Source organism: Zeus faber (assembly GCF_960531495.2).
Source record: "Zeus faber genome assembly, chromosome: 21".
NCBI classification, from domain to species: domain Eukaryota; kingdom Metazoa; phylum Chordata; class Actinopteri; order Zeiformes; family Zeidae; genus Zeus; species Zeus faber.
Window position 1 is genome coordinate 16,370,561 of NC_137208.1, and position 27,328 is coordinate 16,397,888.

Genomic DNA, 27,328 nt, shown 5'->3' on the forward strand with positions numbered 1-27,328 from the left:
TTGAGGAAACTCTCGTGGGGGATTCACCCGGAAATTGGGAGACACAACGGGGCCAGATGGCCGGGGTGAACGTCTCGTCCCATTGAACCACATGATAAAACTTACTGGCAATGTTGATGTAAGTAACAACACTCGTGAAAACTAAGTAGCGTGAAGGTAGCGTCTGGTCTACAGCGCCCTCTGGTGGAATCTTGCAGAATGCGCAGGCGGTTTGCAAAACCATGAGTTGTCTGTTCCTGAATCATCTGTTTGACCCAGGACAAAAAAAAAAACACACAAAAAAAACCCTACGCATTTATACCCCTTACAAGCATTTGTATTAGTGCGATCACAAAGGGAAGACTATACCTATTCAACAATTTTCAAATGACATCATTTGCAGTTGAGTGACTTTGTTCAAAGGCAGTGCTTCCCTGGGGCCAAACGGAGGCGTGACTCAGGAAAAAATAAAAAATAAAATAAAATACTGAAGGAGTGAGAATGAAGATGAAACCCAGTTGCATTGAGGACTCCTGTGAACAGTCTGCAGCTAAATAATTCACTTTCACTACAATGTGCACAAAGATCCGACCCCAAGCCCGCCACCGCCCCATGAAAACACACACACACACACACACACACACACACACACACACAGAGCAGCAAAAGCCTGGTTCAATCCGTAACGTGTCAGTTTTATTTCATTTTTTATTTTTTTATTTGTCGACAGCTTTTCAGGGATATCATACAAGTAAACAAGGTCTGTGTTGTTTTTGATTTTTTTTTCTTGAAAAAGTTAATATATCCATAGAGTTGCATTTTCATAAAAATAGTTGCTCCGCCTACAAGTCTTTTGCGAGCGTCAAATAAGTACATTGAGTCATGTTGAGATAAAGTCCAGGGGTCTACACACCGCTATGATGCTGCACAGTGATACGGAGCCACGCGGGAGTGGCTGACTCAGCAGATAGAACCATACAGACCATTTGCCCCCCTCCCTCCCCACCCATAGAAACCTATGTATAATCCAACCCCACGCGGGACAGTTCAGGCGTGTTGTGCAAAGACAGCGGGCGTCGACACTTCTCCCTCGGCGTTTTTGTAACAGCAGTCACAGGATTAAAGCAGCGGAAAATAGCTTTGGGGCCTTCGCTGGGTTTTCACTTTGTGTTGCCAGGGGGTCATCGGGGTCGGGCACTTCTCCGGTCCCCCCCCCCCCCGTCCGCAAAAAAAGAAATCAAAGACATCGCCCCCCCCCCCCCCCCGTCTCGACTGCCCCCCTCGTCTTTCCAGTGCAGTCGTGAAGAACGTCCTGATGAAACCCCTCAACCCCACGAAAAAAAAACAAAAAAAAAACCTCTTAACGATTTTTATTTTCTATCTTTGCGTTTGTGTTACGCTGGCGATGTGTTTGAACAAGCGGTAAATTGTCTTATCGTTTTTTTTTTTTTTAATGATTGCTCTAGCACCAAAATAATCGAATCGAAGCCTTTTGTGTCTCTCCGCTCTTTTTTCTTTGTCTCACCCCATCAGTTGTACTCTCAGCCCCCTCTGCGTGAGGTTGTGCTTTAAAGTCACTCATCCAGCTCCGGCCTATATGATGGTGTACAATAGCTACCGGAATGACTCCCGTCCTCCTGTTCTGATCCCAAAACACTGTTTTCGCTCCCCTCCCTCGCCACCTGTGGTAGAAGGGAGGATGTTCCCTCTTTTGTTAATACCGCCTCAATTTGAGGGAAATTACCACTCAGAAATGGCTATTGGCACAGAAGAAACAGAGGCTCGCGAACGACACTGTCTGCAGTTACACAGCAATCAGTAAAACGATCAAATGTACAATGCGCTATTTCAAATCTGAGACAGGCAAAATAAAAATAAAGAGCATCCCACTGCTTTAATGTCGTCAAAGGAGTGGAACTATTGGAGCTCTGAAGCGTGATTCACACGGAATACCGGTCCACGTCCGTCAGCCGGACCCCCACCCCCCCCGCCCCCCGAGAGGCCTTCGCACAAGTTTCACATCCCAAAATGTTTATTTTTTCTCTCCGTTGGACATTTACCAAAATTTTCCACCGTGAGTTAATATAGTGTTTGCAAAGTGTGAACAAATAGAAAACACGTACAAGTCACTGATATAAAAGAATATCATTGACAGTGAATACGGTGACATCCAACGTCAACGTCAATCGCACCCTTCGTCAGTTTATATACACGACTTACTTACTTCGTTTCAAGCCCGGTTCCAACAAGGAAAAACCGGACCGACGGGGCTTCCGGTCGGGTCGGAAAACGCGAACGCATCCCCGACCCCTGAACGGGCGCGGAAACCGCCGCAGCGTGGTCGCGGGATCCGCCTCCATAGCGGTGAACGGACGTTGCCCCGTGACGTTTGTCGTATTCGGTGTGAATCAGGCTCGAGAGCGCGGGTTTTGGCCTTTTAGTGCGTATCAGGTGTAATCCGTTTACAGTATGTAGGAAACTGATAAAAAGGCTGGATGCATGGACCCTCTAAATACTCAACCTGACTATAACTAACTGAATTGAATTTGGGTCGAGACGTTCAACTCTGCATTCATATTTGGTTACGACACTCTTAAAGAGAGACCTCATAAGTAATGAAAACCCAAGTAATGAAAAACCGTTATAGCCCCGAGATCGACTCCCGGGACCTCTGGCGACTGACTAATTTGCATAAGTAATCCGGGTGAAGTAAATCATATTTCATTAGTTAGTTAGTGAGATAACAGCATACTCATTACGAACCCTCCCTCCATTAAATATTAATGCTTACTATAAATACCCAACAGACGGTGTTTTCCTCGCGGACCTATCCCGAACCCTCCCTCGGGGGGTTCTGACCTCCAAGCTCACCTCCCATGACAGTCTAAGGCACTCTGCCCTGGCATCACACCAACTCTCTCTCTCTCTCTCTCTGTCTCTGTGTCTTTCTCTCGCCCATATTTCCAAAAGCACCTTCTCATCTCTTTTATTGCAGTCACAAGGGTGGGGGGGGGGGGGGGGGGGGGGATGGATTGACGGTGGACAAACCCGCCCGTCCCCCCCCCCCCCCCCCCGTCCCCCGTCACAGGGGTGTTTTTTTTATTTTTATTTTATTGTCATTTTTTTAGGCGTGGTGGGTGGCGGCTGTAGCTCCGGACGATCAGTATTTACACGACGATCCCACACAATTCACACTCGTCATCGACGCTTCTATATCTAGAACCCTGTGATGAGATCAAACGCGGTAGGATTGAGGGCCGCACAGTCGCTGTTAAGGCAAAGTTCCTTGGATCGACGGTCGACTTCACCCCTCGAGTGGTTCTTCAACGTCGTTCTCTCTCATCCCCCCCCAAAAAAAAACAAACGAATAAAACAAAAACCTACGGAACCTTCATTAACATTCCATTTCATAAAATAGACTCCATTGTGTAGATATATATTTATATATATATATTTATATAAATTTATAAAACTGCAATGGCAACAGACAGTGGTTCAGCTGTGCATGTTCGTCGCTCGGCTCCACTTCCTGGGGAGAAACCACGGCGACCGTGGGGGGGGCTCGGGGTGGGGGGGGGGGGCTTGGGGTGGGGGCCGATGGGGAAACCTAACTAAGCACTTCTTAACGTTTCCTCCCCCCGCTACACACACACACACACACACACACATACACACACGAGCACGCGCACTTTCTCGTTTTGATTTTGTCAAAAGTAGATGATCTTCCAGTCTTTTAAGGTGGTTGGTGTAAAATATTTTTTTTTTTTCCTCAAAATAATTTAGTAAAGCGTCATAAATAAAAAAAAAAAAAAAAAAAAAAAAGGGAAATAAAAGTTCCTTTGAAACATGATTTTTTTTCAGCACCCTGCCCGCTTAGTTCTGGCCTCTCTAAGGGTTTGTGGGAGAAGGGTAGAGGCGGAGGTGGGGGAGATATGGGTGAAGGGGGGTGGGGGGCCGGGGGGGGGGGGGGGTGATCGAGGGTTCAAGATGGCGTTAAGTCCGGATGGGTGTAACTAATCGCAGTCCTCCCCGGCCCCGGCCCGGACCCCCGCAGGCCCTGCGGCGGTGGGGCCGGGGCGTTACCTGCTCAGGGTGGACGTGCCTGAGCGCAGAGTGCTGGGCAGCTTGTTTGAGCCAGGGATCTTCCAAGGCCCAGGGGACACCGTGGCCTTCCTCCCTGCCGTGCTGCTGGTGCTCTTGTTGGGGCGGCTCTCCGCCGGGCCCTTCCCCGGGTCCCTGGACTTGGCCACGGACGTGCTCTGGTCCGGCTCCGACCGTTGCCCGCAACCGTTCCGGGCCCCGTTGTCCCCGCTGTTCCCGTTTGAATTGACATGCGGGGCCTTGGAGCCTCTGGGAGACCTCCGCCCGCTGGGGTGGGCACTCTCTCCGGCGGTCCTCTCGCCGGACCTCCCCCTGGAGCCCCTGGAAGGTCTGTGGTCCCCGATTGGCCGCTCCTCTCCGGTCCCTTCCCCCTCGGGGACGGGCTGCCCCCTGTGCCCGCTGCCCTTCCGGGTGGACCTGCCACCCTCTTTTTTGAGTCTGCCACTCCCGTCGGACGTGGCCGCCCTCTTCCCCTGGCCGCTCCGGTCCGGGCTCAGCGCCTCAGCCTTGTGGGGGCTCTGCGGACGCCCTGCCCGGCCTTCGCGCGCCGCCGGCTCTCGCAGGGCGTCCAGGGACAGCGGGTGAGCCAGGTCGGGGGCCAAGGCCAGATGGGATGAGGGCGATGTCATGGGCAGGCTGTCAATGGGAGGAGCTACTTCCGGCAGGCATGGGGAGGCTGAAGGGTGAGCATCCCATGAGGGGGCATTGTCTGGAAACACACACACACACACACACACACACCCACACACACACACAGTTAACCAGAGTAATAGTAGAGAATAAAGGACAACCAGCACACACAGACGCATGCAAAGGAACAGCAAAACAAAACAACAGTCAGAGCAACGGCGTTTCTTCTTCTCGCAGTGAGGAGGAATGTAAAGCACAACGAGAAACTACTTCTGAATGTGTCACGCTCAACTCCACTTTTAGACAACATCAATCTGCCTCATCTCGCTGCCTTTAAAGCCCCGGCCAATCTAAAACCTTGGCGGAAAATCAAAAAAAAAAAAACGGTTTAATGAAATGGATGATCGGTCCGATAGGGAGGGGCCTCTGTGAGAAGGAAACCCTAAGGGGCCCATCTCTCTCCCTCTCCCTCCCTAAAAGCAGTGTGGCCGGAGTGAATCTGAGATCGGCTTCTTTCGAAGCCTCCTCTCTCATGGACTGTTAGCTCCGGTTTCCGCACCGATGAGCCGGCTCCCCTCGGCCATCAGTCATCTCGCAGCAGCCCGGGCAGGGGGCAGAGGCGAGCCCGGCCGCATTAGTGCCATGAGGCCCAATTAAAGAGAAAAGTCTCACGGACGATCTGAGGCGTGTTTGGGTCTGGGTCCAGAGCGAAAGTACCTGGTGGGTTTCCGGGAGTGCGCTGGAACGCTCTACTCGCTCATCCTACCCCGCTTACAAACCGCTTCCTGGCTCGCTGGCTTTAAAAAAAAAAAAAAAAAAAAACAACAACCACTTTTTTTTTTTATTCCCGTGACATCCGCTGAGTAGCCCACCGGGAACGTCCGGGACAGCGCCGTGGATGTGTGCGGGCGTGCGTGGTGGGGAAGAGCCTCCGCTTGTCACAAACCCTGCTAATGCCCGCCGTCAGCTTACAAACGTCTCGGGTCGGCTCAGCTTTCCGCTGACCGACCCAAACGCGGAACAAACTACGCGTTCGGCGTTTACCGCGCTTCTAACGACCGAAAGCAGGCACGTGCACAAAAATGTTTGAAACAGCCTCACACAACATGCGTACACGCACGGCAAAGCCAAGCCTGGGACAAACACAGACACAAGTGAGTCATTCCATGAAAGGAGTGCCAAGAAAACACGATAATCTGCAAACAAGTTTGTCAAGCTAAAAAATATGAATTTAAATAATTTTACTTAATATGAGTTTAAAGTTATTAACATACTATATGAGAAACCGTTATTTAAAGTGAATAATATGTTTATTTAATAACTTTTGCAACGGATCACTGTTTATGTGCATGTCTGCATATATAGAGTCATGGAAGTTGAATGACAAATATAACTGAATAAATGATGTATTACAATGACAATTTAGTTATTTTCAGAAGTAAATCGGTTTCCCTATCCACACAGCACATACTAATAAAACAACATTATCTTTAATTAAAATATGATCGTGTCCCTCAGTCGTCCCCCCCCGTCACACCAGCTTTTTGACCCCCTCCAAATCGGATGAACTGTTGCTTTTAGTGACATCATAAAGAGAAAGTGACATCATTTACACCTTCAGAGGAGCTCAATTCAAAAGCTGGTAAATTATGACCCTATTAATGACTGATGATTTGATGTTTTATCATGTTTGAGGGCCGCGCCACTGATAATAGATGGGAAAAAAAAAGGTTTTTAAATCAATTTTTAGTGATATTTATGAAGATGAAACATGTTATTTACTGCCAGTTATTAGCCAATTAATTCAACCCTGAATATATTGTTGTGGCATCCATTTTAGGATGAAACATTTCCGTCACAAGTAATGGATGAAAAAAAATAAAAAAAAAGGCTTTTGTGCCGGAGGGGGGGGGGGGGACGTTTATATGAAATAAAATTGATTCCGTAATTAAAAATACTGAAAAGAGAAAGGTCAAACGGCACCCATCTCATGGAATGACTCAGGTATTGACAGACAGACGCACACTGAGTAACCTTCACACACATGCACTGAATTGGTTACTTCACCACACAAACTGCATTCTGTTATTCTCCTTTTCTTTTTCCGATATCTTTGCCACTGATCGGTTCTACATTCAGGCTCCGAAAACAGAGATATATTTTCAGCGACCGAGCGCAGCCTCTTTCGGCCGACCGTCGTAATAGTAAGTAACCGCTTCGCGCTTCGCGCTTCGCGCTTCGCGCCCCCCGCCGCGTCTCTCCCTCCCTCCCTCCCTCCCTCCCACACGGGGTCGTACAAAAGCCGCACAGTGGCACAGCGGGTTTCGATCCCCGCCTGCGGCGCTGTTGGCACCGCGCTCCGGTGGCGGAGCCGCGCTAAGAACCCGCCCCCTGGAGGAAGGACATTTGACAGCCTCCATTGCATGTGTGCGTCGGCCGCTGTAGCTGCAGTAATGCATGTGATGTGTGTGACAAATAAAGAGCAGCTAAAAGCTTGTCCAGTTCAATCTTAATCCCCGGTTGCACACCCGAAGCACACCCCAAGCTGCCGAGCTTTGGGTGTTTCTTTTCTTTCCCCTGCTGTCAAATAACGGTTAGAAATGCGGGTTCACCGATTTGACAACCGGAAGCCACTCTCACGGGAAGACATGGATGTTCGTGTACATTACGACGAAGAAAATTGATTTTGCATGCCCACGCGAGGTTGTGAAACGAGCGCCACCGGGGTCGGAGAACTCAACGAGGAACCGTCTACGCCCGGACCCTTCTGGAACGGGAACCCTGGCCGATCCCCAAAGAATATGAGTCGGTAGGTTTCTGCGAGGAACCGTGGAGATCGGGTCGTGGGCGACGAGAAACGTGCGACTGGTTGGAGCCGTCGTTTTGGCAAGCGCTGGCCACGCCAGGTTCTGGCTTTCCCGTTTCGAGCTAAGCTAAGCTAGAAGCAAGCAGAGAGCGTTAAATCAGCTGTTTACCGGGTTTTTAAAAGTACTACCAACTCCACCCCGACGGTTCCCACTCCCCCGAAAAAAGTACCACGTGGCTAGCGGGCTTTTATTTGGGACCGGGAACGATCCAACGGAACTGGTTTCGGAGCTACGTTTGTCCTGTGGGAAAAGGACGAGTAGCAGGAACTAAGTGTGTGCCCTGACGAGGTTGTCGCACTTTAACCACAGAACACTCAAACCACAAGCACAGCACAGCACAGCACACCACACCAAGCCAAGGTTACGCGGTAAGATAAGAGAAATAAACATTCTTATGGTCACAAACCGTGTCTTTAGAGTGGCCCATTAGGAAGAAATAGGGGGAGCCATGCTTGTCACTTTTCATGCACATGGAGAGACTGGAAGATACCATTCCTATAGAAGGGGAAGTAACAACCTAGACCAATCATTAGGGTTAGACCATTGAAATGGAAAACAGGCTGCACCATTGTTAGTCAAGACAGAAGAGATTAAAACAACAGTGTAGCTGAAGAGAAACACAGCAGCAGAGCAAAGACAAGAGAGGGGACGGACGTCTCAGTACTACTATGGTTAGCGGTTAATCAAGAGATGAAGTGACGTTATTAGCATAGACGGTGAACAGAGTACGCCGTTGTCGTAAGATAGGATAAAGATATGACATGGTCCCGGGGGCCAAAGAGAAGGGGAGACTACAGCGGAAACTCACCATACTCCGGGACCTGCCCCGTGCCCCTCTTGAGGAGGAGGCGCACTCGCCTGCCCCCGGACTTGATCAGCTCGATGGCCCTGGCGTGGGTCATGTCCCTGGTGCTGTCCCCGTTGATCTCGATGATTTGGTCCCCGACCTGAAGTGTGAGCCACAGAGCGTCAGGGGAAGTCGGCGGCGGTTTCGGGGGGGAAGGACTCGAGGTGGAGCGAGCGAGCGAGCGAGCGAGCGACGTACAAGGGGAGGATGTCCGCGCGTCCGGGTTGTACGTATGTCCGGCTGCGTTTGTATGCCGGACGCGCGGTAGTTCCGCGCCCCGCCGGATGTCGCGCCGCTGAGGGCGCTTCCCGCGGCGACGATGAATAAACATCCGGCCCGCCGAATTAAGGGGCGGGAGCGTTTGCCGTCCGGGGTTAGGTAAACCCGAGGGGCATGTTCACAAATGTGCAAATAGATGAGGAAATTATGGAAAGCGTTTGCCAGCCGGCACACCGAGGCAATTATCTCCAGGCAGGTTTGGAGATATGCACAACACATAATAAGTGGCAAATTAACAAGTTCCATTTCTTGGGGACGACGGTGATTTATAAGGATCAATATGGATCTGTTACTCATTGTCCCTCCCATCAGCTCCTCCAAGTGCCCAAAAGCATTAGCGGCCATGAATTGGTGTCAGTTATAATTAATTTAGGCAGTTATTCTGACATGTCATTTGGATGAAATTATGGCGGACACTTTTCTCCGGGAGGGGGGTTAGGACTTGGGAACGTCCTGCGGAATACCAATGTCGGGCTCAGTCACCTCTGATTCCGCCCTGGATGCAGCTGTGGCAGCTCGGTTCAGCTAACGCGGCGCGCGTAACCCACGTTCCGCCGTCGCGAAAGTTTGGCGAACTCTGAGGTGCGCGGGGGGGTGAGGTCAAAGGTCAACGTCCCCGCTGTAAGGGCTCTCGCTTGTTGAGCCTTTTAAGTTTTTATTTTTATTTCTTTCAAATGACGGACTCCGGGGGAGTGACTAATGGGGCGAACTCGCCGGCAGCGTGGCAAAAACGCGCTGACCAATTAGGCTAACAAATGGAGAAGTCCTTCTGAAACGGCCGAGGGTGATTTGAAAGTCAGGAGCGGTTTCCAGCCAGAAAGGGTGGGCGGCGGTGGGGAGGGGGGAGGCGTCAGGCGTCATTATAACGGTCGGAGGAGAGGTGCGAGGCGGGAGAGGCTTATTAATTCTTACCCCCTGACAGCAGAAGGGGATTCATCTCCGTCGTCCCCTTGAATGCGGGGGAACGAGGCTGCGCGGAGGAATTTAGAAGCCAGTGCCCGGGCATCTGCAGGGAGATTGGGGTTGGCCCCGAGTCGTCGCCCCCCCCCCCCCCCCCCTTAGAGGCATCGTAAATCGGCGCCGCGTTGCTTTATGACGGCGCTCCCGTGACAGGGATGGGTAACTACACGTTGGATTTTATTTTTATGTTTTCTTCTGAAACGCCGGGAGAATCAAACCGAGCAGGAAGCAGAGGTGTACAGCCAAGACGCAGGAGTGCCGCCCAAACCGCTTGTTTTCCTGTTTTTTTTTGTTTTTTGTTTTTGTTTTTTTGGCGGTGGGAAACGAATGCAGCGAGATTTCCTCGGGCGCTTGAGACGTCAAGTCCAGAGCGCCCAGGATTTATCGCCGTCGTGGTTGGGAAGCTTGTTAATGCACGGTTGTCCACTACGGATTATTAATTTCCCACTTAAAATAGTAATTATAAATATGACTTTCTCCATTAAAGCCCTATTTTTCCGGTTACTTCTTGAACTTCAAAGTAAAAACATATTTCGGAATAATCTGTTTTGAGGGGACAGAACATTATTAATTAAATACTGTGCAATCGCTTCATTTTTAAATATTGAGGACCTACTATGAGGTAAAATTTTAGTTGGACTCCAAGCTATGACTCCCGACTTCAACGCATGAAGGGACTAGAATTCGTCGGCGTTTGGGGGCCGGTGCAACACCTTGGAACTGGGAGTGAGGAGTGAATGCAGCGAGAACCGTGATGCATGGAGTGGCTTTAACTCAGGGTGATGAAGGATACAAACCCGGAAAGTATTTTCTGATGTGGCTGTAGCACAGTGTCCCGGGTCCTGGGCGAGGGGGGGGGAGTCTCCCTTCGGGGCATTTTTTCAAACATTACCTTTGCCAGGTTCATTATAGATAAGGCACGTAACACTGACGCCAGCTCCACGCGCGGAGATCGGAGCGCTTCGATAGACATCGATAGAGAGGAAGATTGAGGGATAGAGAGAGAGAGAGAGAAAAGCAGGGTAATGGAAGCTGGAGGGAGATATGTGATTGTCACCCGGATAAGATGACGGGTTGGGCCAACGCGAGGAAAAAAAACTGCTGTGACAGTTGAAACGCCGGCGCTGCCGGCAGGGAAATAAGTGAAGCTCCATACAAGGCAGAAAAAGTAAGAGGTCCAAATGAGTCATATTTCAGGACATTGCAGCAGAGGAGTTGAAGTGCGCCCTATTCATCCTATGCTATTCATGAAATATTCACTCCCTTTAAGTCACTCTACCTTATATGTCCGCTAATTTGAAAACATTAGACTCGATTCCGCGATATCATCACACCCACCCTCATCCTCCCGTTGCGGATGGCGGGGCCGTCCTCGGCGAGGCGCAGCACGAACAGGTCCATCTTGTACTCGCGCCCCCCGCGGATGCTGAAGCCGAAGCCCTTCGCACTCTTCTCCAGCTCCACCGTGAAGAAGTTGAAGTCCTGGGGGAGCTGGGACACACGCAGAGAGCCTGAGCGTCTGAGGACTCGGGGGGCTGGACAATCTAAACTCAGTGCTTCCACTGCACTGGCTGTGGCGAGTATCAGAACCAAAATCTCAAGAATTTAAAATTCAACAACCTTGGCAGCAGGGGTGGAAAATCCGGGTTCAGAGAGGAAAAGTTCCACTCCAGGATTAGATAAAATACTACGAACCAAACTGGAATTGAAGACATAGTTTTGGTTCCAGTTTCAAAATTATTTTAATGTTAAATACTCGTGATTCACATTGAGGGGCGGATTGTCGAGATCCAAACCGTAGTGCAGCGGCAGACTGAACGGAGACGAGCAGCGTCTGAAAACACTTACCTGGACCTGCGGCACTGGCGGGATGCGGTAGTCTGGGATGGCAAACTGCCTGGAGGCGTCGGCGGCCAGCTGTCTGTAGTCCAGCAGCGGCGGGTGTCTGTAGTCCAGCGTGGGGGGCTGGCGGTAGTCGGCGACGGGCGGGTGGCGGTAGTCCACCGGGGGCTGCCGGTAGTCGGTGAACGGCGGCTGCCTGATGTCGGGCTTGACGTCCTGCCTCGCCTTCACCTCCGACCTGTAACTGAGCCCCAAAGGGGGCCGCGTGGATGGGTTGCCACGGTTACTGTCGTCAGGGCATTGCTCTTGAGTGTGAGTGCACTTAGTGCGGCGTGAGAATAACGCTCCGTGACAATCCTTCGGGCCACTCTGACTCCGCTGTCAGAGACAGCTTGTTTCGGCTCCCACCGGCAGCCTCCGTAACGAGGCCAGAGTGGGAAATTAAGATGTTCCCTCCCGCCTGTCACATCAAATGTTTATAAATAGGAAGAAATTATTGTTTTCCCTCCTATGTATGTTGCCTGTCTTTGAAATTGAAATTTGGGAAATTTCTGTAAAGCCAATGACACTGCCGATTTCGCCCGCCTCCCTCCTGCCATTGTAGACGTTGCTGAAATATTCAAGGTACCTCTGCGACGGAGCAATTTATTTCAATAATTCATAAGTCCATAAGAGGTAAGTGATGTTATACAACAAACTGAGGATTGAGCAAGGAGGGTGGGGGCTAAATGGTGAGACGCCTAAAATGCTGAAAAGACAATTTGTGAGGAGGAAAAAAAAAAAAAAAAAAAAAAAAAAAAGTGGCGGTTGGGGTTGGGGGGAGCTGTGTTTTCATGGAGACAGCGTTTTGGCCCTCGAGACCGATCCAAGGATGCAAACGGCAATCCAACGTACTGAGGAAAAATCCATACGTCCATAATGTTTATTTATAACAATGGTTTTCCCGGAGGGACAAAACGCGACCAAATGTCTCGGCGCATTTCAGATCCGAGGATCGGGTTCACGGCTGCCGAGATCATCGGAAGTGTGGGGGTCGGGGGGGGGGTTGGGGCGTCGTCGCCGTGGAAGCGGTGCAAACGTGAACAGAAAATCGACTTTGGAGAAAAGTTGGGCGGAAATGCCTGCGGGACTACATCGCACGTGCCGGGTTTACCAACACACCGCTACGGAGGGACGGAAATCAAGGCCGTCAGGACGTATAAAAAAACAACAACCCAATTATCTCCCAACACGGCGCGCGATAACCTATGACTGATCCCACAGACAAACATACACACACACACACAGGCACACACACTCCCACATGCACATTATGTGTGTGCAACAGTAAGGGTGTAATAAACTGGGCAATATGCGTTAACACTGTAAAAGTTGGGTTGTAATAACACTGTAATAACACTAACGTCAATTATTAGCCGTGTCCATACTGGTGTACACATACAGTATTATTATTTGTTTTCATCATGTTTTCTATCATCATCCTCAACACCATCTATTCATACCCAGTTAAATTCCTGCCACTTACATACTTAGTCCCCTGCCACAGCCTTTGTGCAGCCTCTTTTATCTTTAAACATAGAGCACATTTTGCGTCACCGGGTGCGTTGCATTACATTTCACTGCATATATGTATGGAAGTATGTATATGTATGTGACAAATAAAAATCTTGAATCTTGAATCTTGAATCTTGACATTTTGTATTCTGAATTTGTGTATACCTGTATATTGTATGTCTATTCTCACAACCATTAAGCATCCTCTTTTATGCAACTTGTCTATCCACACTACAAAATGCACCAACTACTACCGTCCCAAATTTCTTGTCCATGAAAATGTACTTTTCCCTGTAAACGGATTCTCTTTCTGATTGCGACGCTGATAATTGACGAGCTCGACGACGACGAATTGACAAATGATTGAGTGGCGGTACGGCTGAACGTGCGTACCGCTCGACTCCCGGTTGCCCTACCTGCTTTCGTGGCTGTAGGTCTGGGGCGGCGGCGGGGCCGGCGGCTGGCTCGCGGGGCTCTGGTGGGGCAGGGGGCTCGGCTGCGCGACCGAAGCGCCGGGCTGGCTCACAGCGGGGGGAGGGTCCGTCGCCGGGGGGCCGGGCTGAGGCGCCCCCAGACCGGGGTGGGGGGCGGCCACCGCGGCCGCCTGCGTCTGGGGACTGGGCTGGTGGGCCATGGGGCTCTGCTTCTCAGAGCTGGGCGCCGACGGAGGGTTGCTCAGCTCTAGGACACAAAGGAGTGAGAGAGAGAGGTTAGTCTTTACCCTGTAGCGCAGTTAGTCCGGTCTTCCAGTCCCCCTCCCCCCTCACCTTCCTGCGGGATGATCCTCAGGGTGACGCTGAGGCCGGCGTCCTTGATCAGCTTGACGATGTCGGCGTGCGGCATGTTGACGATGGACTGGCTGTTGACCGCCAGGATCCGGTCCCCCACCTTCAGCTTCCCGCAGCGGTCCGCCGGGCTCCCCTCGATGATGCGACCGATTTTGTGCGGCACGGCTGGCGGAGGGGATTCGAAGCAGGCGACAATCTTGCGTTAAAAGGATGGAAAACGCAAGATGACCTGACGCAACACAGCCGACGGAGGGAGTGCGCCCAGACGCCGCTGAGCGACTGTAATGAGTGTGACTGGCTGTTTTTCTCCCTCCTCTCTCGTCGCTATCCCCCCAAGGTTTACATAAGACGGACATTCTTTTTATTCTTGTGGGTGGGTGAGGCTCCGAAACTCAATGCGGCATGCCACGGATCTGTGCGGCTGACAGACAGTAGGAGGGCATGTATAATTGAGACGCGGGGTAAAAGGATTGTTAGGAGAGGAGGTGTTTCATTTTTTATCGAGCCCTGACCTTCTCTGCCAGGCAGCAGGCTTCAGTCGTAGGTACGGCTGCACTTATACGTCTTGAGGCTATATTAAGATGATCTGTCTTTTTGGGGCGTCTGAGAGCATCCGGGGAAAACGGCTCGTCTCTTTTGGTGGCTGGTTAGACAGAACAGAGCTGTGATTCCCAACCTGGGGGTTGGGACCCCCACTGGAGGCCGCCAGAGAACCCAGGGAGTACATGAGGGCTTGGGCGGTTTGAGGGATGCGTTTCTTATTCGTCAAATATTGGTTCTAAATATTGTGCTAATTTATCGTATGCTCTAAAAACCTTGCTCTCTCTAACATGAAAACAAACAATTCAGACACTGATAAATACATAAATACAGAACATCTTTTAAATGGGGCAGGCGTTGGCGGGACTCACTGACGACGGCCGGCATCTCCGGCCGGTTGAGAGAGCTGATGATGACGAAGCCGAAGCCTTCGCTCTCCTTGCGGTTGATGACAACGTCGCTGGGCTGCGTGTTGGGCGTGGACGTCCCGTCCGAGCCGGCGGCAGCGGTGGACGTCGCGCCGCCGCCGCCGGTGTTGTTGGCGTAGGTGAAGTCGCTGCGGGGGGAGCTGTGCTGGGTGGACACCGAGCCCGGGCTGCGGCCGTTCTCCGGACAGGACTCACCTGTAGAGGGCGGTAGAGAGCTGAGCACTGAGCCGAGACGAGGCCATTCAGACACGTGGAGTCTTTGTGGGAATGGCTGTTCCCAGAGACTCTAAATTGACTCTGAATTTTACTTTTATTATGTCATAACATCCCCATTTTGTAATTGCGTGATGCATTTTGTAATAACATTGTAACACATAATATGACATTCTGCACGATGAATTCAATGAATTTGAGCCTTCTAATGAATGTTCTCTTGTAGTAAGACACTTGATATACATTTTGGTGTGTTATTATCCTACATTATTACATTCTTCTATTGTTAAATTATTACATATCCATCATAAGTTGTAACCCCGTAAAAAGTAATCACCTCATTGTTCAGGTTATTACAAAATTTGGCGAATTATAACATGCGATATATGCCATAAATATGGCCAAATGTATTACATTTTGGCAAGTTATTACAAAATACGACTTTATTACATCATGCGTTGTCATAAGGTCTTTGTGCACAGTAGCACACGGTTGCCTATTGTATTATTGCTTTGAATAACAAATAAAAAATATAAAATAATCATATTCATTACTTCAATCAAATGAATGTTCAATTCATAGGCAGGCAGTACAACAGTTGCATACAGTCGTCCCCATCTGTGTTATGCATTGTGAACATTTTGTGAATCGACCTCCATGACACACGCCGGTCGGTAAAGGGTTAAACCCTCTTATGTTCAGCTGATCACACGTCAATGCCACAGCCATAAACATGTCTATTTATCGACGACGCACTCTGCCAGAGCTGATAGAAACAAACTCCCCAACAACAAACTGATGTGTGAGAGATGTCCTCGCCCCCCCAAAAAAACCCCAGCAACCTAGATGACACAAAAAAACCCAAAAAAAACAAGGCACCACATGCTGTAGTTGAAGCAAAGCGGCCGAGTGGGCGGAGACGCGACGGGGCGCTGGGATCAGAGGGCAGCGTCTCGCACCTCGACTGGCTCTAGTGGGAGTCGGATAATTAGGAAGAAAGGGAGGGCCGCAGACGAGGCTGGCCGTGAGTCAGGGAGCACCAAGTGAGTGGGAGGAAGAAGATTGGTAAGTGCACACACACACACACACACACACACATTTTTTTTCTACAACTACTTAAACAAAACAAGTCCTTTCCCTTTTCCATGACCGAGTCTGTTCTCCAGGGTTCCTTCGAGTACGCGAGGCTCGCGGCGAGCGCAGAGGAGACGGGCGCGAGGGAGAAAGGATCGCCGGAGGCAGATCCACTTTAAATAACGCTCAAATAAATACGAGGAGATGTAAAATCACTGAATTAATTCACCTGATGGTCTGAGGCCCCGTCCACACCAAGTCTTGTTTTGCATTTTCTCTGCGTTTAGGCCTCCCCGCCCGCGAGGGAACGGCGTTTTGGGTCACTGGAACCAGGTGGTTTTTCAAAACTGCTCAAAACCCGTTTTCCATGTATTCGCTTGGACGAGTAAATTGGAGCTTCTTAAAAATGCTGACGTCTGGACCCCAACTTGCATCAGTGGGGGCGTTTTCATAGATCCGAGGGTTGATCTTTTTTTTTTTTTTCAAACATTCTTTATGACGTTCGAATCATGACCGCAAACATGGAATCGCAGGACTTGAGAGTTTAGTGTGCCCTCCACCTAGTTCAGCATTTTTATATACATTTTCATAGAAAATAATTAAAAATAATGTTGAAATACCTCAATGAAGAGCGACTGGCTTTAACCAAAATAACTGTTTTAGACAGACAGACAGACAGACAGACAGATAGATAGACGGATAGATGGATAGATGACAGACAGACAGACAGACAGACAGATAGACAGACAGATAGGGCAAAATAATAATAAAGCAATAAAACAATCCAATAAAAATATGAAATTTGAAAACAGTTAACTGTACCTAATAAAAAAAACTGCCAATATACACTAAACTTAATGAATATAACCCCAAAATAAAAGAAAAACAACAAAAAAATATATAAAAATGAACATCCTGAACATCCTAATATACAGCCCTCCACAATAACTTATGAAATAAACAGTGAAGCAGAAAACAATTCTGGAATTTGAACACACACACACACACACACACACACACACACACACACACACACACACACACACACACACACACACACACACGGAAGAATTAAACTATAATATAAAAAAAATACGAATCTATATCTATGACAGCATAAATGGAATAAATAGAAATAGATACAGAAAAAAATGAATAGAAAACAAATAGAAAACACATAGAAAGAAAGAAATAGAAAAATACACACCTGCGGCCTGCAGCTTCCTCCTGATCACCAGGTTGACCTGGCCGTTCCGCGCCGCCCCGTGCATCAGGTCGATGACGTATCTGTGCGGCTTCCCCACCACGGGGATCCCGTCCACGAACAGCAGCTCGTCGCCGGGCCGCAGGCGCCCGTCGCGGTCGGCTGGGCTCTTCTCGATGATGGCGCCGATCAGGATCTGTGGTGGGACGGCGAGGCTTAGTAACAGTGGTGGAACATGCCCATGTGAACGGCGTGCAGTGTGTGTGTGTGTGTGTGTGTGTGTGTGTGTGTGTGTGTGTGTGTGTGCGTGCGCGCGTTATCAGACTGCTAAGGAGGTTGTTAAGCAGGGTGTGTGCATACATCCTCAGGTGAAAATTTGTTCAAGAGTTCACATTTCTCACTCAATGTGTCAAAAGAAAAATACATTGATAACAAAATTCCCTCAATTATTTAGAGGAATAGATAGAAAATATGCAAATTGTTCTCTGTATCGTCGACAAACACAAAAATAATTCAATTACTGGTTTCAGGTTTAATTCATCTAGCATTACATGAACTTCAAGGACTTTCAAGTACTTTTTTCAAGCAATTTTTTCATTTTCAAGGACTTCACACAAAACATATTTTTTTTCAATGTGATGTTATCTTTATTCCTTAAAATATATGATATATATAATAATATAATCTCAGACTCATTGTCTATTATGTATGATAGTATATCGATTATATACTATCTAAATTGATTTTAATTGATATATCTATTATTGATCTCATCTCATCTCATTTCATCATCTAATAAAATATGGCTATTTCCAACCATGCTGGATGAAAGTTACATTTCCCTGCCATAATCCATGTCAGGATTTATTATATATTTTTTAATACGTTACGATTTGAATAACAAAACCACGGGGAATATCTCAGGCTTTCATTATCACGTTCTTTTCAAGGATGTTTCAAACGCTTCAAACACCTCAAGGACCGGGTCAGATCCCTGTTTCACAATATCCTTAGCCACTGTCATTAGCCCAACCAAATAAGAGACATGGGAGATATGGTTATTATTTATAAATAGTCAAGGCTTTTTGAAACCAAATTCATGAAATTTAATAGTGATTATTAGCGAGTCTGAATTGAAGACAAAATGGATTTTTCAAGGACCTGCACACAACCCTGGTTAAACTGTAGAATAACAGAGAGGTTACTGTGTTGTGTTACTTTTACAGACGGGGAACAAACGGCAGCAAAGCGGACAGAGCCATCACTCGCTCAGGGGTCAGAGGTCAAAGATTAGGTGATGCCGTGGGGTTACAGAGGAGGAAATGACAGGGTTTCCACGCCCATCGCCATACGAGCCTTCTCACGTGTCTCCGGACTCACAGGCTGGCCCGCCTCATCCCCACCCAGGATCCGGAAGCCGAAGCCGGACTTCTGCCGCCGCAGGTGGACCTCGATATCCTGGTATTCCGCTCCTGAAGGACCGTTAGCGCATGGCACACAAAAAAAAAGTCCCCCACCCGCCATCGTCAATATGACTATAGAGTCCCGATTAACCCTGTAAAGCCCAAATAAGCGATAAGTGAGAGAGATGAGCTCAGGGGAAAGTTGACCAAAAGACGATCAAATAAATTAACACATTATCCTATGATCGGTTTGCAAGGATAAACAATAGAATCCAGTGAGAATGTTAATGTGTTCTTAAAAATAAAGGTGCGTGCTGTAGGAGAGCTAAAAGCGAATGTGAATTACAACTGTGGAATTTACAGGGTTAAAAACATAAAGTGATTGGATGATTTCATTTTGTGTACTTCTCAGTCCTATCCCCTAAATGTAATGAAGGGTCAATCTGTTTAGTCCTCAAGAAAGCGCTTGCTTTTTAGAGGTGCCATCGTTTACCTGCGGGGTCCACGGGAAAAAGGGTCCGCTGCTGTCCGGGCTCTAGATTGGGGGGCATATGCAAAAAACACCCATAAATAAAAGCAGCAAAAAAACACATTAGCACAAAGCACATGCGCGCGCGCACACACACACACACACACACACACATACGCGCACAGTGTTCATGATCGCTCATGCATACACAGCAGTTATACCAGAACACACACACACACACACACACACACACACACAGGATCATTGGAATCCCGACCTTAGCCGTTGCGTTCACGAAGTGCTTACGCCATGTAATACGCCCGTCCCTTTATCTACACTGAGAGCGCGGAGGCACGGGCGGATCGGCAATCAGCCGATCCGCGCCACATTTCCCGACCCGCAAAGCAGCGAAAATGAACTCAACCGCGGCAGCTCAATGAAAAATTGATCCAATTTCCTAACTGTTTTAATCACACAGCGAGGACCTTCCCGTGAGACTGTGGCAATGATTGAAAAGCACACTCACGCACGCGCGCACACACACACACACACACACACACACACACACACACGCACAAATGCACACGCACTCACACACACCAAGATGGCTGGCACAGCCCTCACCACAGAAATCATACACACCGTTTCATCTGGACCTTGCTTCATATGTATTCACATCACCAGGCTCATTACCATAAATATTCCTTATGCACAACAATTTTAACATCTTGATCTTGATTCATTCCTGTCTGAGAGCATTTCTATCAGTTTGATGGATTACAGATGGTGAAGAGCTGCCAAAAAATCCTTTTCTTGACCCGCTAGGGAATAACTAACTGACTATTATCCATCTCCCTTTCCTTCAGCATGTAAACATTGAATCAGATCGATAAAGGTTGAAGAAAATGAGTCAGTCAATTATTATTATGACTCCAAGCACGGAGAGAAATTATTTCTCTGGCCCTTGTGGCTTTTATTTATGACGGCCGAGGAAGTTCTTTTTTCTTTCCTTCACACCCGGAAAATGGGGCGATTCCAAAAAGTCGCCACTGCCTGATCCCAGCCGAGGCTCCCGGACATCACTTCTTTTGACCTTTTCTGAAGACCGAAGGCGACATGAAGGGAGGGAGCGAGCGAGAGAGCGAGAGAGAGATGGACAGAAGGAAAGATAAAGACAGTGAGCCGTGACTGAAAGGTGCTCTGACAGCCGTCTCGAAGAAAAGGTGAGGAAAGCCTCAAAAACACTTCCCACGTGGATGACGATCGCAGACCTCAAACGACCTCACGGAAAACCAGAACTTTGTGCCGTTTCGCCATCTGTGCGTGGCGGAAGTCCTCATATCCTTATTAATACTTCATGGTTCTGATGGCGGCTATTAACCAACAGGCGCTGAGGGAGAGCGCTTGGCGGACAAAAATAACAAAAATAACAAAAAGGACAAAGGAACATTTTCTCGCTCAAAACTATGGGAAAGGCTGTACTTCTGACATCTGTTGACATGTTGCAAGTCTGTGGCCCTGTGATATTGCTGGCAGAAAATTGCGGCGACACAAGTCAGAAAGGATGTTTGGGTGCATCAAGATCCGCGCTCGGCAGACTGTGGGCTGGAGCCAGGAGAGCGTGGAAAAAAAAAGGGGAGGAAGGAAGGAGGGATGGAAGGGGGGAAGGAAGGCGCAGGGCTGAAGGAGTTGGCGGGTCTGGACCAAGTACAAATTTATTGACTCACATTCTGCTGCTGGCTCCTGACGACGTAAACATTGGAACCTTGTCAGGGGAGATAATAAATAGCTGTATATGGACGGAACACGCCCACAAAGGCCTCTGAGGGTTCTTTGATGCTGATGTTAGCCGTTCCCCATTTCTGCTCACGCTGAGCGACTAATCATTCAAACCAACAAGAAACGTTGAGTACATTTCAACACATTTGGAGTTCTCCGGGTGCAAAGTAATGATGTATAATGGGTGACCGTGGATCTGTGGATGTACATGGGAGGATGTGTTTAATGGATAAGTCTGGGGGAGTAGAGATGTCTACACGCGTACACCAGCGAAGGGCGACGATGGTTGTGCATGTAGGCGTCAGGGCTTTAAAATTTTTTATTTTTCTTTTTACAGAAGATCTTGTACTTACGCCTACTCTCATAGATTGCCCTGGACTTCTCATAAAGGTCAAAGGGGTCAGGCTTGGCCAGGGCCAGGGCCAGGGCCTCTGTCGCCGAGTCTGGGACAGAGGCCCTGTGGTGGTGGTTGTGAAGATGGTGGTGGTGGTTCAGGTGTGGTGGGAAGTGGGCACTGCGGGGGGCAGCAGGGGCGGACAGGCTGGTCTGAGCGGGGCTGCCTTGCCCCTGGGGCCCCTGGGCCTGCTGGGACTCCCACTGCTCCAGCATCTGTAAAGCACAGCGGCACACAGGCGGTGAGTATTTCCCCTCCCGCCAAGCCCAAGCATTCAACCTTTGAACCGAGCCCACTAACTGTGACGGTTACCCTTCTGAAGCAATAAGCTGCAGGTGGGTGCGTAGGGATGAGGGTTTGCTTTGATGCGTGGCGTCTTTGGTTTAAGCTTTGCAGGCACGCAGGCAGGCGGGCGGGGTGTTAGTAAGAGTTACGTTTATGGTAAAGCAAAAAAAAAAAAAAAAAAAGAGTGTGTCGTCATGAGGGATCCAAATGGCTGGGCAGAAACAACAGCTGGAGAGTGGTACTGTGTCTCAGTGTTATTTAGAATGACTTTTCCCCGAGCAGCCATGGAAAAACCTCAGGACCTTACTTTGCGAAATGATGGACGGTAAATAAAAGAAGCCACTTTTAAATACCTAATCACTGCAGGAAACCGCCACTCAAAATCCCCGCAACACGGCCGGCGCGCTGGGGGCCACGTTGCACATCTTCACTGCCATATTGCGTGTGGCGACTCATTCGAAAAGGTTGCATCCGAACACATGCTGCGCTGGGAGTCGAGTGTGCGAGGTGACACGTACGGCAGGCGTTTGGGGCGCCGCCATTGATGTGTCAGATAGCTGGTCCGCTTGAGTCACAACATGACGCTAAGCGGAGAGCCCGAGATGACACGTAGATAAGTCGCGAGAGAATGTGAGCGGTGCAGAGGGAGAGAGAGAGAGAAAGAGAGAGCCAGGGAGACAGACAAGCATTCTTGGCGAAATTGAGAATGGGTGAGACCGCAGACAGACAGTATTTGATTTTGCCGTGGGTGACTGCAGGGTATTGGGTGGGGGCTGTGCTGGAGCTGGGTTAAAAGCACGGTGGCCGTCCGTCTCTCGCGGTCTCTGCTGCGCCTGCTACCGAGCTGAAGCAATGTTTGCGCGGCGACGGGCGTCGAGACAGGGCGTCCTTATTTACGATCTCTCTCTCTTTCGGGGCGGAGGGGCCGCAGTCAAGACTTCAGGTCGACGCGTCAATTAGGGGCGCCCCCCCCCCCCATCCTCCCCTGATCAGTCACGCCTCTCCGTCTCAATCTCCGGGCTTTTGATCATCTCCCCCCGTGACAAACAACGCGTCCAATTAAACCGAGAGTGAACTCTGGTGGAGGTTTTTCCGGCTGTTGGCGTAGCGGGGGCGGGGGCCAGTGAGCAAATGAGCGCTGGGGGGTAAAGAGAGAGAGATGTTGAACAAATGAATGCTGGGGTTAGGAAGCGATAGAGAAGGCGGGTGAGAGAGGACACGGTGTGTGTGTGTGTGTGTGTGTGTGTGTGTGTGTGTGTGTGTGTGTGTGTGTGTGCGTGTGTCAGTATTTCTGTCAGTCTGTCTGCGCTGTCTGCGCTGTCACGTTTTGAGCCCTTCCCCGGGGGCCCGGAATTACAATTAATCTGTGGGAGGGATAAAAAGATTGATTGAACAGAGAGAGAACAGAGAATGATGAACAATGCGAACGGCGGGGTTTGGGAGGCGTGGGGGGCCTTGGAAGCCGCCGGTGCTCAATAATCCACAATGGAGGCTCGTGGGCCCGACGATTGTTGGCACAAGTGTCGACGTTGGAGGGGGGGGGGGGGGTCTAATGTACAAATGTGTTGAGTTTAGCCGCGTGTGTGTGTTGCGGAGGGAAGGGAGGCTGTTTTGTCATGGAGCGGGTTCGCACTTTGACCAAACGCAAAGACACGAATGGACATTGGACATTCTCACCGAAGGGTACGGGGGTAAAGGCCTTCCGGTCCGTAACTGGCGCAAACACGCGAAGAGACCGCACGTGCAGAAGGTTCCGTCGGCAGCGACGACCTTCGGAGCGGAATGCGTCGTCTCAGGGGACACGCGGTCACACAAGGGCTATAGCTACAGTACTGCTGCACGCTTCGTCTGCAACAGCTGTTTGGCCCATCTGTGGCACCGTCCGAAAGAAATAAAGTCATGGACGACGTTAACGAAGGCACGGAACCAAAAGAAAGAAAAAAATTATACGAGTGGATAATCCAGGCTAGAGATGGGAGAAACAAAAGGAATAAAGGAGAAGAGGTCAGCGGTGCCGCCTCCACACCAGCGCCACTTCTCCCGGTAGAATGAGCCTTACTCACTCGTTCGGTTCCTAACTTTAAAATCGCCATGAAGAGCTGAGTGACGAATGGAATTGCTCGGTTGCGTCCAGAGATTAGAGTCAGAGGTGAGGCAAGTTGTTTTAATACTTAAATAAATATGAATTCATCAATGGTACTGAGTAGTCAACGCTAAATACCGGCGCAAAAGCGGCTTAGAGCAGCTGCGGACTCCATTCATTTGGATAAAGCACACACAGATAAGCGCAGCCGCCGCTGTGTTAATGATGTATTTGAATTAATAAAAAGCGGGAAAGAGGTGGGATTCAGATTTTTCGGAGACAATTGTGTGTTACCTGCTTAGTGGTCTTCCAGGGGGAATAGTGGCCTGCAATGTTGAGAAAAAAACAAAACAAAACAAAACAAAATAAAAAAAAAAAAAATAATAAAAAAAAATTGTTCAGTCTAAAATATGAATCAACTGTAAAAGATGGAACCGGCTGCTATTTCGATTTCGGTCAATAAATGAACAACCAAATGAAAATTGCATTTTTAAAGGAATGAAGAAAGGAAAAGCGACAGCGTGTAAGCCAAGATGATAAGAAATAAGGCCAACCTGAAAAGAAATGAAAGAATAGGGAAATAAAGCGCTTGGCCACGTCTCTAGGGGAGGTAAGAATTACGGTAAATTGGGGTTAACCGAAAACCTGGTGAGCATTTGACCAACGGCGCGGGAAAATGTAGGTTGCCCCGCTGCTTAATCAGCAGACTTGATGAGGTAAAACTAGGATCCGGGGGTCACTAAAATATTTCAAGACGGTGTGAAGCACCCAAACTGAGCAGTTTCATTAATGCATTAACGCCTTAAAAAACGCAGGTGTTTTCTCGCTCGCGTGTAGCTTCAACTCAGACCTCGAGACTTCCAGGAGACGAAATGTAGTGGTTCCCATGGCCATTGATCCGCGCTTCAACCCAAATCAATTTAAATTAGAAATACAATAAGCTGTTCGGGAGCGTTATGGTTTCCCAGTGATCTGGGGTGCTGGAGTGTGCCGGACTGGGCAAAAGAGGCTTTACGTCGCTGCCGTGGATCCACTTGAAATAAATTGCACTTCACTTTTTTCAAAACCAAACCGTGAAGGGAGGAGGCCGTTTATCGTTCCTCCATATTTCACACATGTAAAGTCTGCGCTTGAAAAACCGACGGCCATTACACCGGGTTTCCTAATTAAGCGGCACCACCGGGGGTGATTTGCAAATCCATCCCGGCGTTGTGTTGACTTGAGCGGGATAGAGAGAGCGCGGGGACTTTCCCTGCAGCGAAAGAAAGCCCGCCCCCCACACACACACACACACACACACACAAACACACAAATCCAAATGTGCTGTATACATTACCCGATGTGACTTTCCCGTTCATCTTGAATCGACCTTTAAAAAGCGAGGCTGGGTTTTTCCCACGCGTGGCCAGTTCCGACACCCGTCTGCACGCACGACAAACTCACACCCAGCCCAGCGTCTCGGCGGCGGGACGCATTACCTAAAATCATAGTGTCGCGGTGGAGGTTGACTATAAAATGAGAGCGCACGCACCTCCAACCACGCAACAGCACAGGTTGGCACACAGGCTGCAATGCTTCACGCGCCCGATAACTATTTTCACAGTTGGATCCTGAGAGGGTAAAAAAAAAAAAGAAAGAAAGAAAAAATCCCGGTCCCATTTCCCCTCCTTCCTGCCTTTCAAGTGTTGCCGCCGACCGTCCTGCGGGGGAGCTACGACTGCATGGAAACGGACAGGGTGGAATTGAGGGGCGCCAGGCTCGCTGGACGGTGTCCGCAGGGCTGCGAATACAATATAGAAGCCAATCCTCGCGCGGCGCTGCGTGTGAATGCACGGCGATGACATTGAAACGCAAAAAAAACCCCAAAGCCTACAGAACAACCATTTACCCTCCCTGTCACGATCACGATTAAGCTCCGGAGACACGAGGCGTTTTCAATGGGCTGTCAACAATGACTCTAGAATTCGATAACCATTTTCAAAGTGGTATTGGAACGCCTGAACTAAAAAAATAATAATAATAAGTCTACTGCAAAGGACAGATAAAAGCCCTTCAGGGAAAGATCTAAGCCTGAAGGGGACCGATAGTGCAGAAGCCCCCTGCGAGGGTGAAAAACTCTCTTTTCGAATGACGTGAATCAATACGGGCCCGTCGCGCTCTCCATCCCACTCTCCCGAAATTCCCGCCACCGTTCCCGTCGGCCGGCAGGGACGGGCTGGAGGCGAGCGCCGACTTCGGACGCTGGGTCGCAAACCGCTGTGGCCGCCGGGCCCCGGTTCCCGTCCAACCCCGGTTGCCGAATTCCTGAGAGAAGAGCGGCAGATGGGGTCATGTAGGTGTGGGGAGGGTGAATTGGGAGGGAAATTGGATTTCTACATCTACGCTTTTGGAGGGGATGGAAACAGTCTGACGAGAACATCCCCTCTGATGAAGTTTGTTCTTCAGCTTTTCGCCTCCAAGGCTGTCGGTCTGGTGGCGCGAGCTAGTTGCCAACATGTGTCTGCCGGGAAGCAGGTAAAGCGCTTCAGGGCGCTATTAGTAAAGAGTGTCTATCGGTGGGAAAGGTTCGGCTCGGTGTAAGGGATGGTAGACGAGAGATCCAAATGAATACATGTTTTACTGCAAGGAAGGACAAATTAGAAAACAAGCATGCTCAGTTGTTCAAGCGGAACTGACCTTTACCAAGTGGCCGACCGTGCACGAAAAATTCGAAACGGTCGATTAAAAAGCCAAACACAATGAGTCACATCAAATGGGCTACAATGGTGAATGAGTCGTATTGGTCCACCCCCGGTTCGGAGAGACTAGATCCGCCTGGAGGATTCTTGGCCTCGTTAGTTCTAAATCAATGCAAGCTTATTCACAGGCTTTTTATGATATGTATTATATATATATATATATATTTGGTTCTTTTCCATAGCCACCATGTTTTGTTTTTTTTGCCTGGATCGGGTGCTGAATACCCAGCGTGGGGATGTGCAGGGAAACAGGAAACGGTTTCAAACATGCAATCTGTACAAACACACGCCCGCGCGCGCACATATCCGTTTGTGCGTGACAGAAAAGCAGCTCCCCCCTCCACATGGCAGCCACACGGAATGCCGAGAGACGGCGTTCCCGGCACCTCTGACGCCTCTACAATCCTCCGCGAAATAACACCCAGAGGTTAATGACAGAGCTTTAAATTATTCAGACGGGAGTCTGATAACAGTAGATTAAACATCAGTTTGCATAAATATTTCAGCACTCTATGAATATGTACCGCATCTGCTTCCCATGAGGGAGGAAGACAACTGCAGCCTAAAAAAATAAAAAATAACAGAAAATGAAAAACATTACGTGCAAACAGCTGATCAGACACAGACTGCAGGGAAACCCCCAAATCTACGATGAATGTAGAAATAAATAAAGCATAACACTTTATTAGTTTAAGGCAGTGTTTCTCAAATGGGGGTACTCGTACCCCTAGGAGTACTGCAGTGGGTACTCTGAAAATTAAAAAAAAAAAAAGTGTTAAAAAAATATTGGTTACATACTGTATAATGCTAAAAAAACATATACGATTTCCATACAGTACATAACTAATGTAATTTTCTTTTTTTGTTTTCC

At 49.0% G+C, this 27,328-nt stretch overlaps 1 protein-coding gene across 1 annotated transcript in view; it reads right to left on the reverse strand.

The window, feature by feature from the left end:
* Window positions 1-4,058: 4,058 nt before the first annotated feature.
* Window positions 4,059-27,328, reverse strand: part of magi2a (membrane associated guanylate kinase, WW and PDZ domain containing 2a) — a gene marked incomplete at both ends in the record, with an annotated part of 192,299 nt that continues 169,029 nt past the window's right edge. The window contains 12 exons of the mRNA XM_080022644.1: window positions 4,059-4,789; window positions 8,386-8,524; window positions 11,002-11,145; window positions 11,512-11,749; window positions 13,476-13,740; window positions 13,827-14,012; window positions 14,759-15,010; window positions 17,310-17,502; window positions 18,663-18,778; window positions 19,203-19,244; window positions 21,311-21,566; window positions 24,014-24,045. Coding sequence (XP_079878770.1) covers window positions 4,059-4,789; window positions 8,386-8,524; window positions 11,002-11,145; window positions 11,512-11,749; window positions 13,476-13,740; window positions 13,827-14,012; window positions 14,759-15,010; window positions 17,310-17,502; window positions 18,663-18,778; window positions 19,203-19,244; window positions 21,311-21,566; window positions 24,014-24,045 — 2,594 coding nt within the window. The remainder of the gene's footprint in view (window positions 4,790-8,385; window positions 8,525-11,001; window positions 11,146-11,511; window positions 11,750-13,475; window positions 13,741-13,826; window positions 14,013-14,758; window positions 15,011-17,309; window positions 17,503-18,662; window positions 18,779-19,202; window positions 19,245-21,310; window positions 21,567-24,013; window positions 24,046-27,328) is intronic.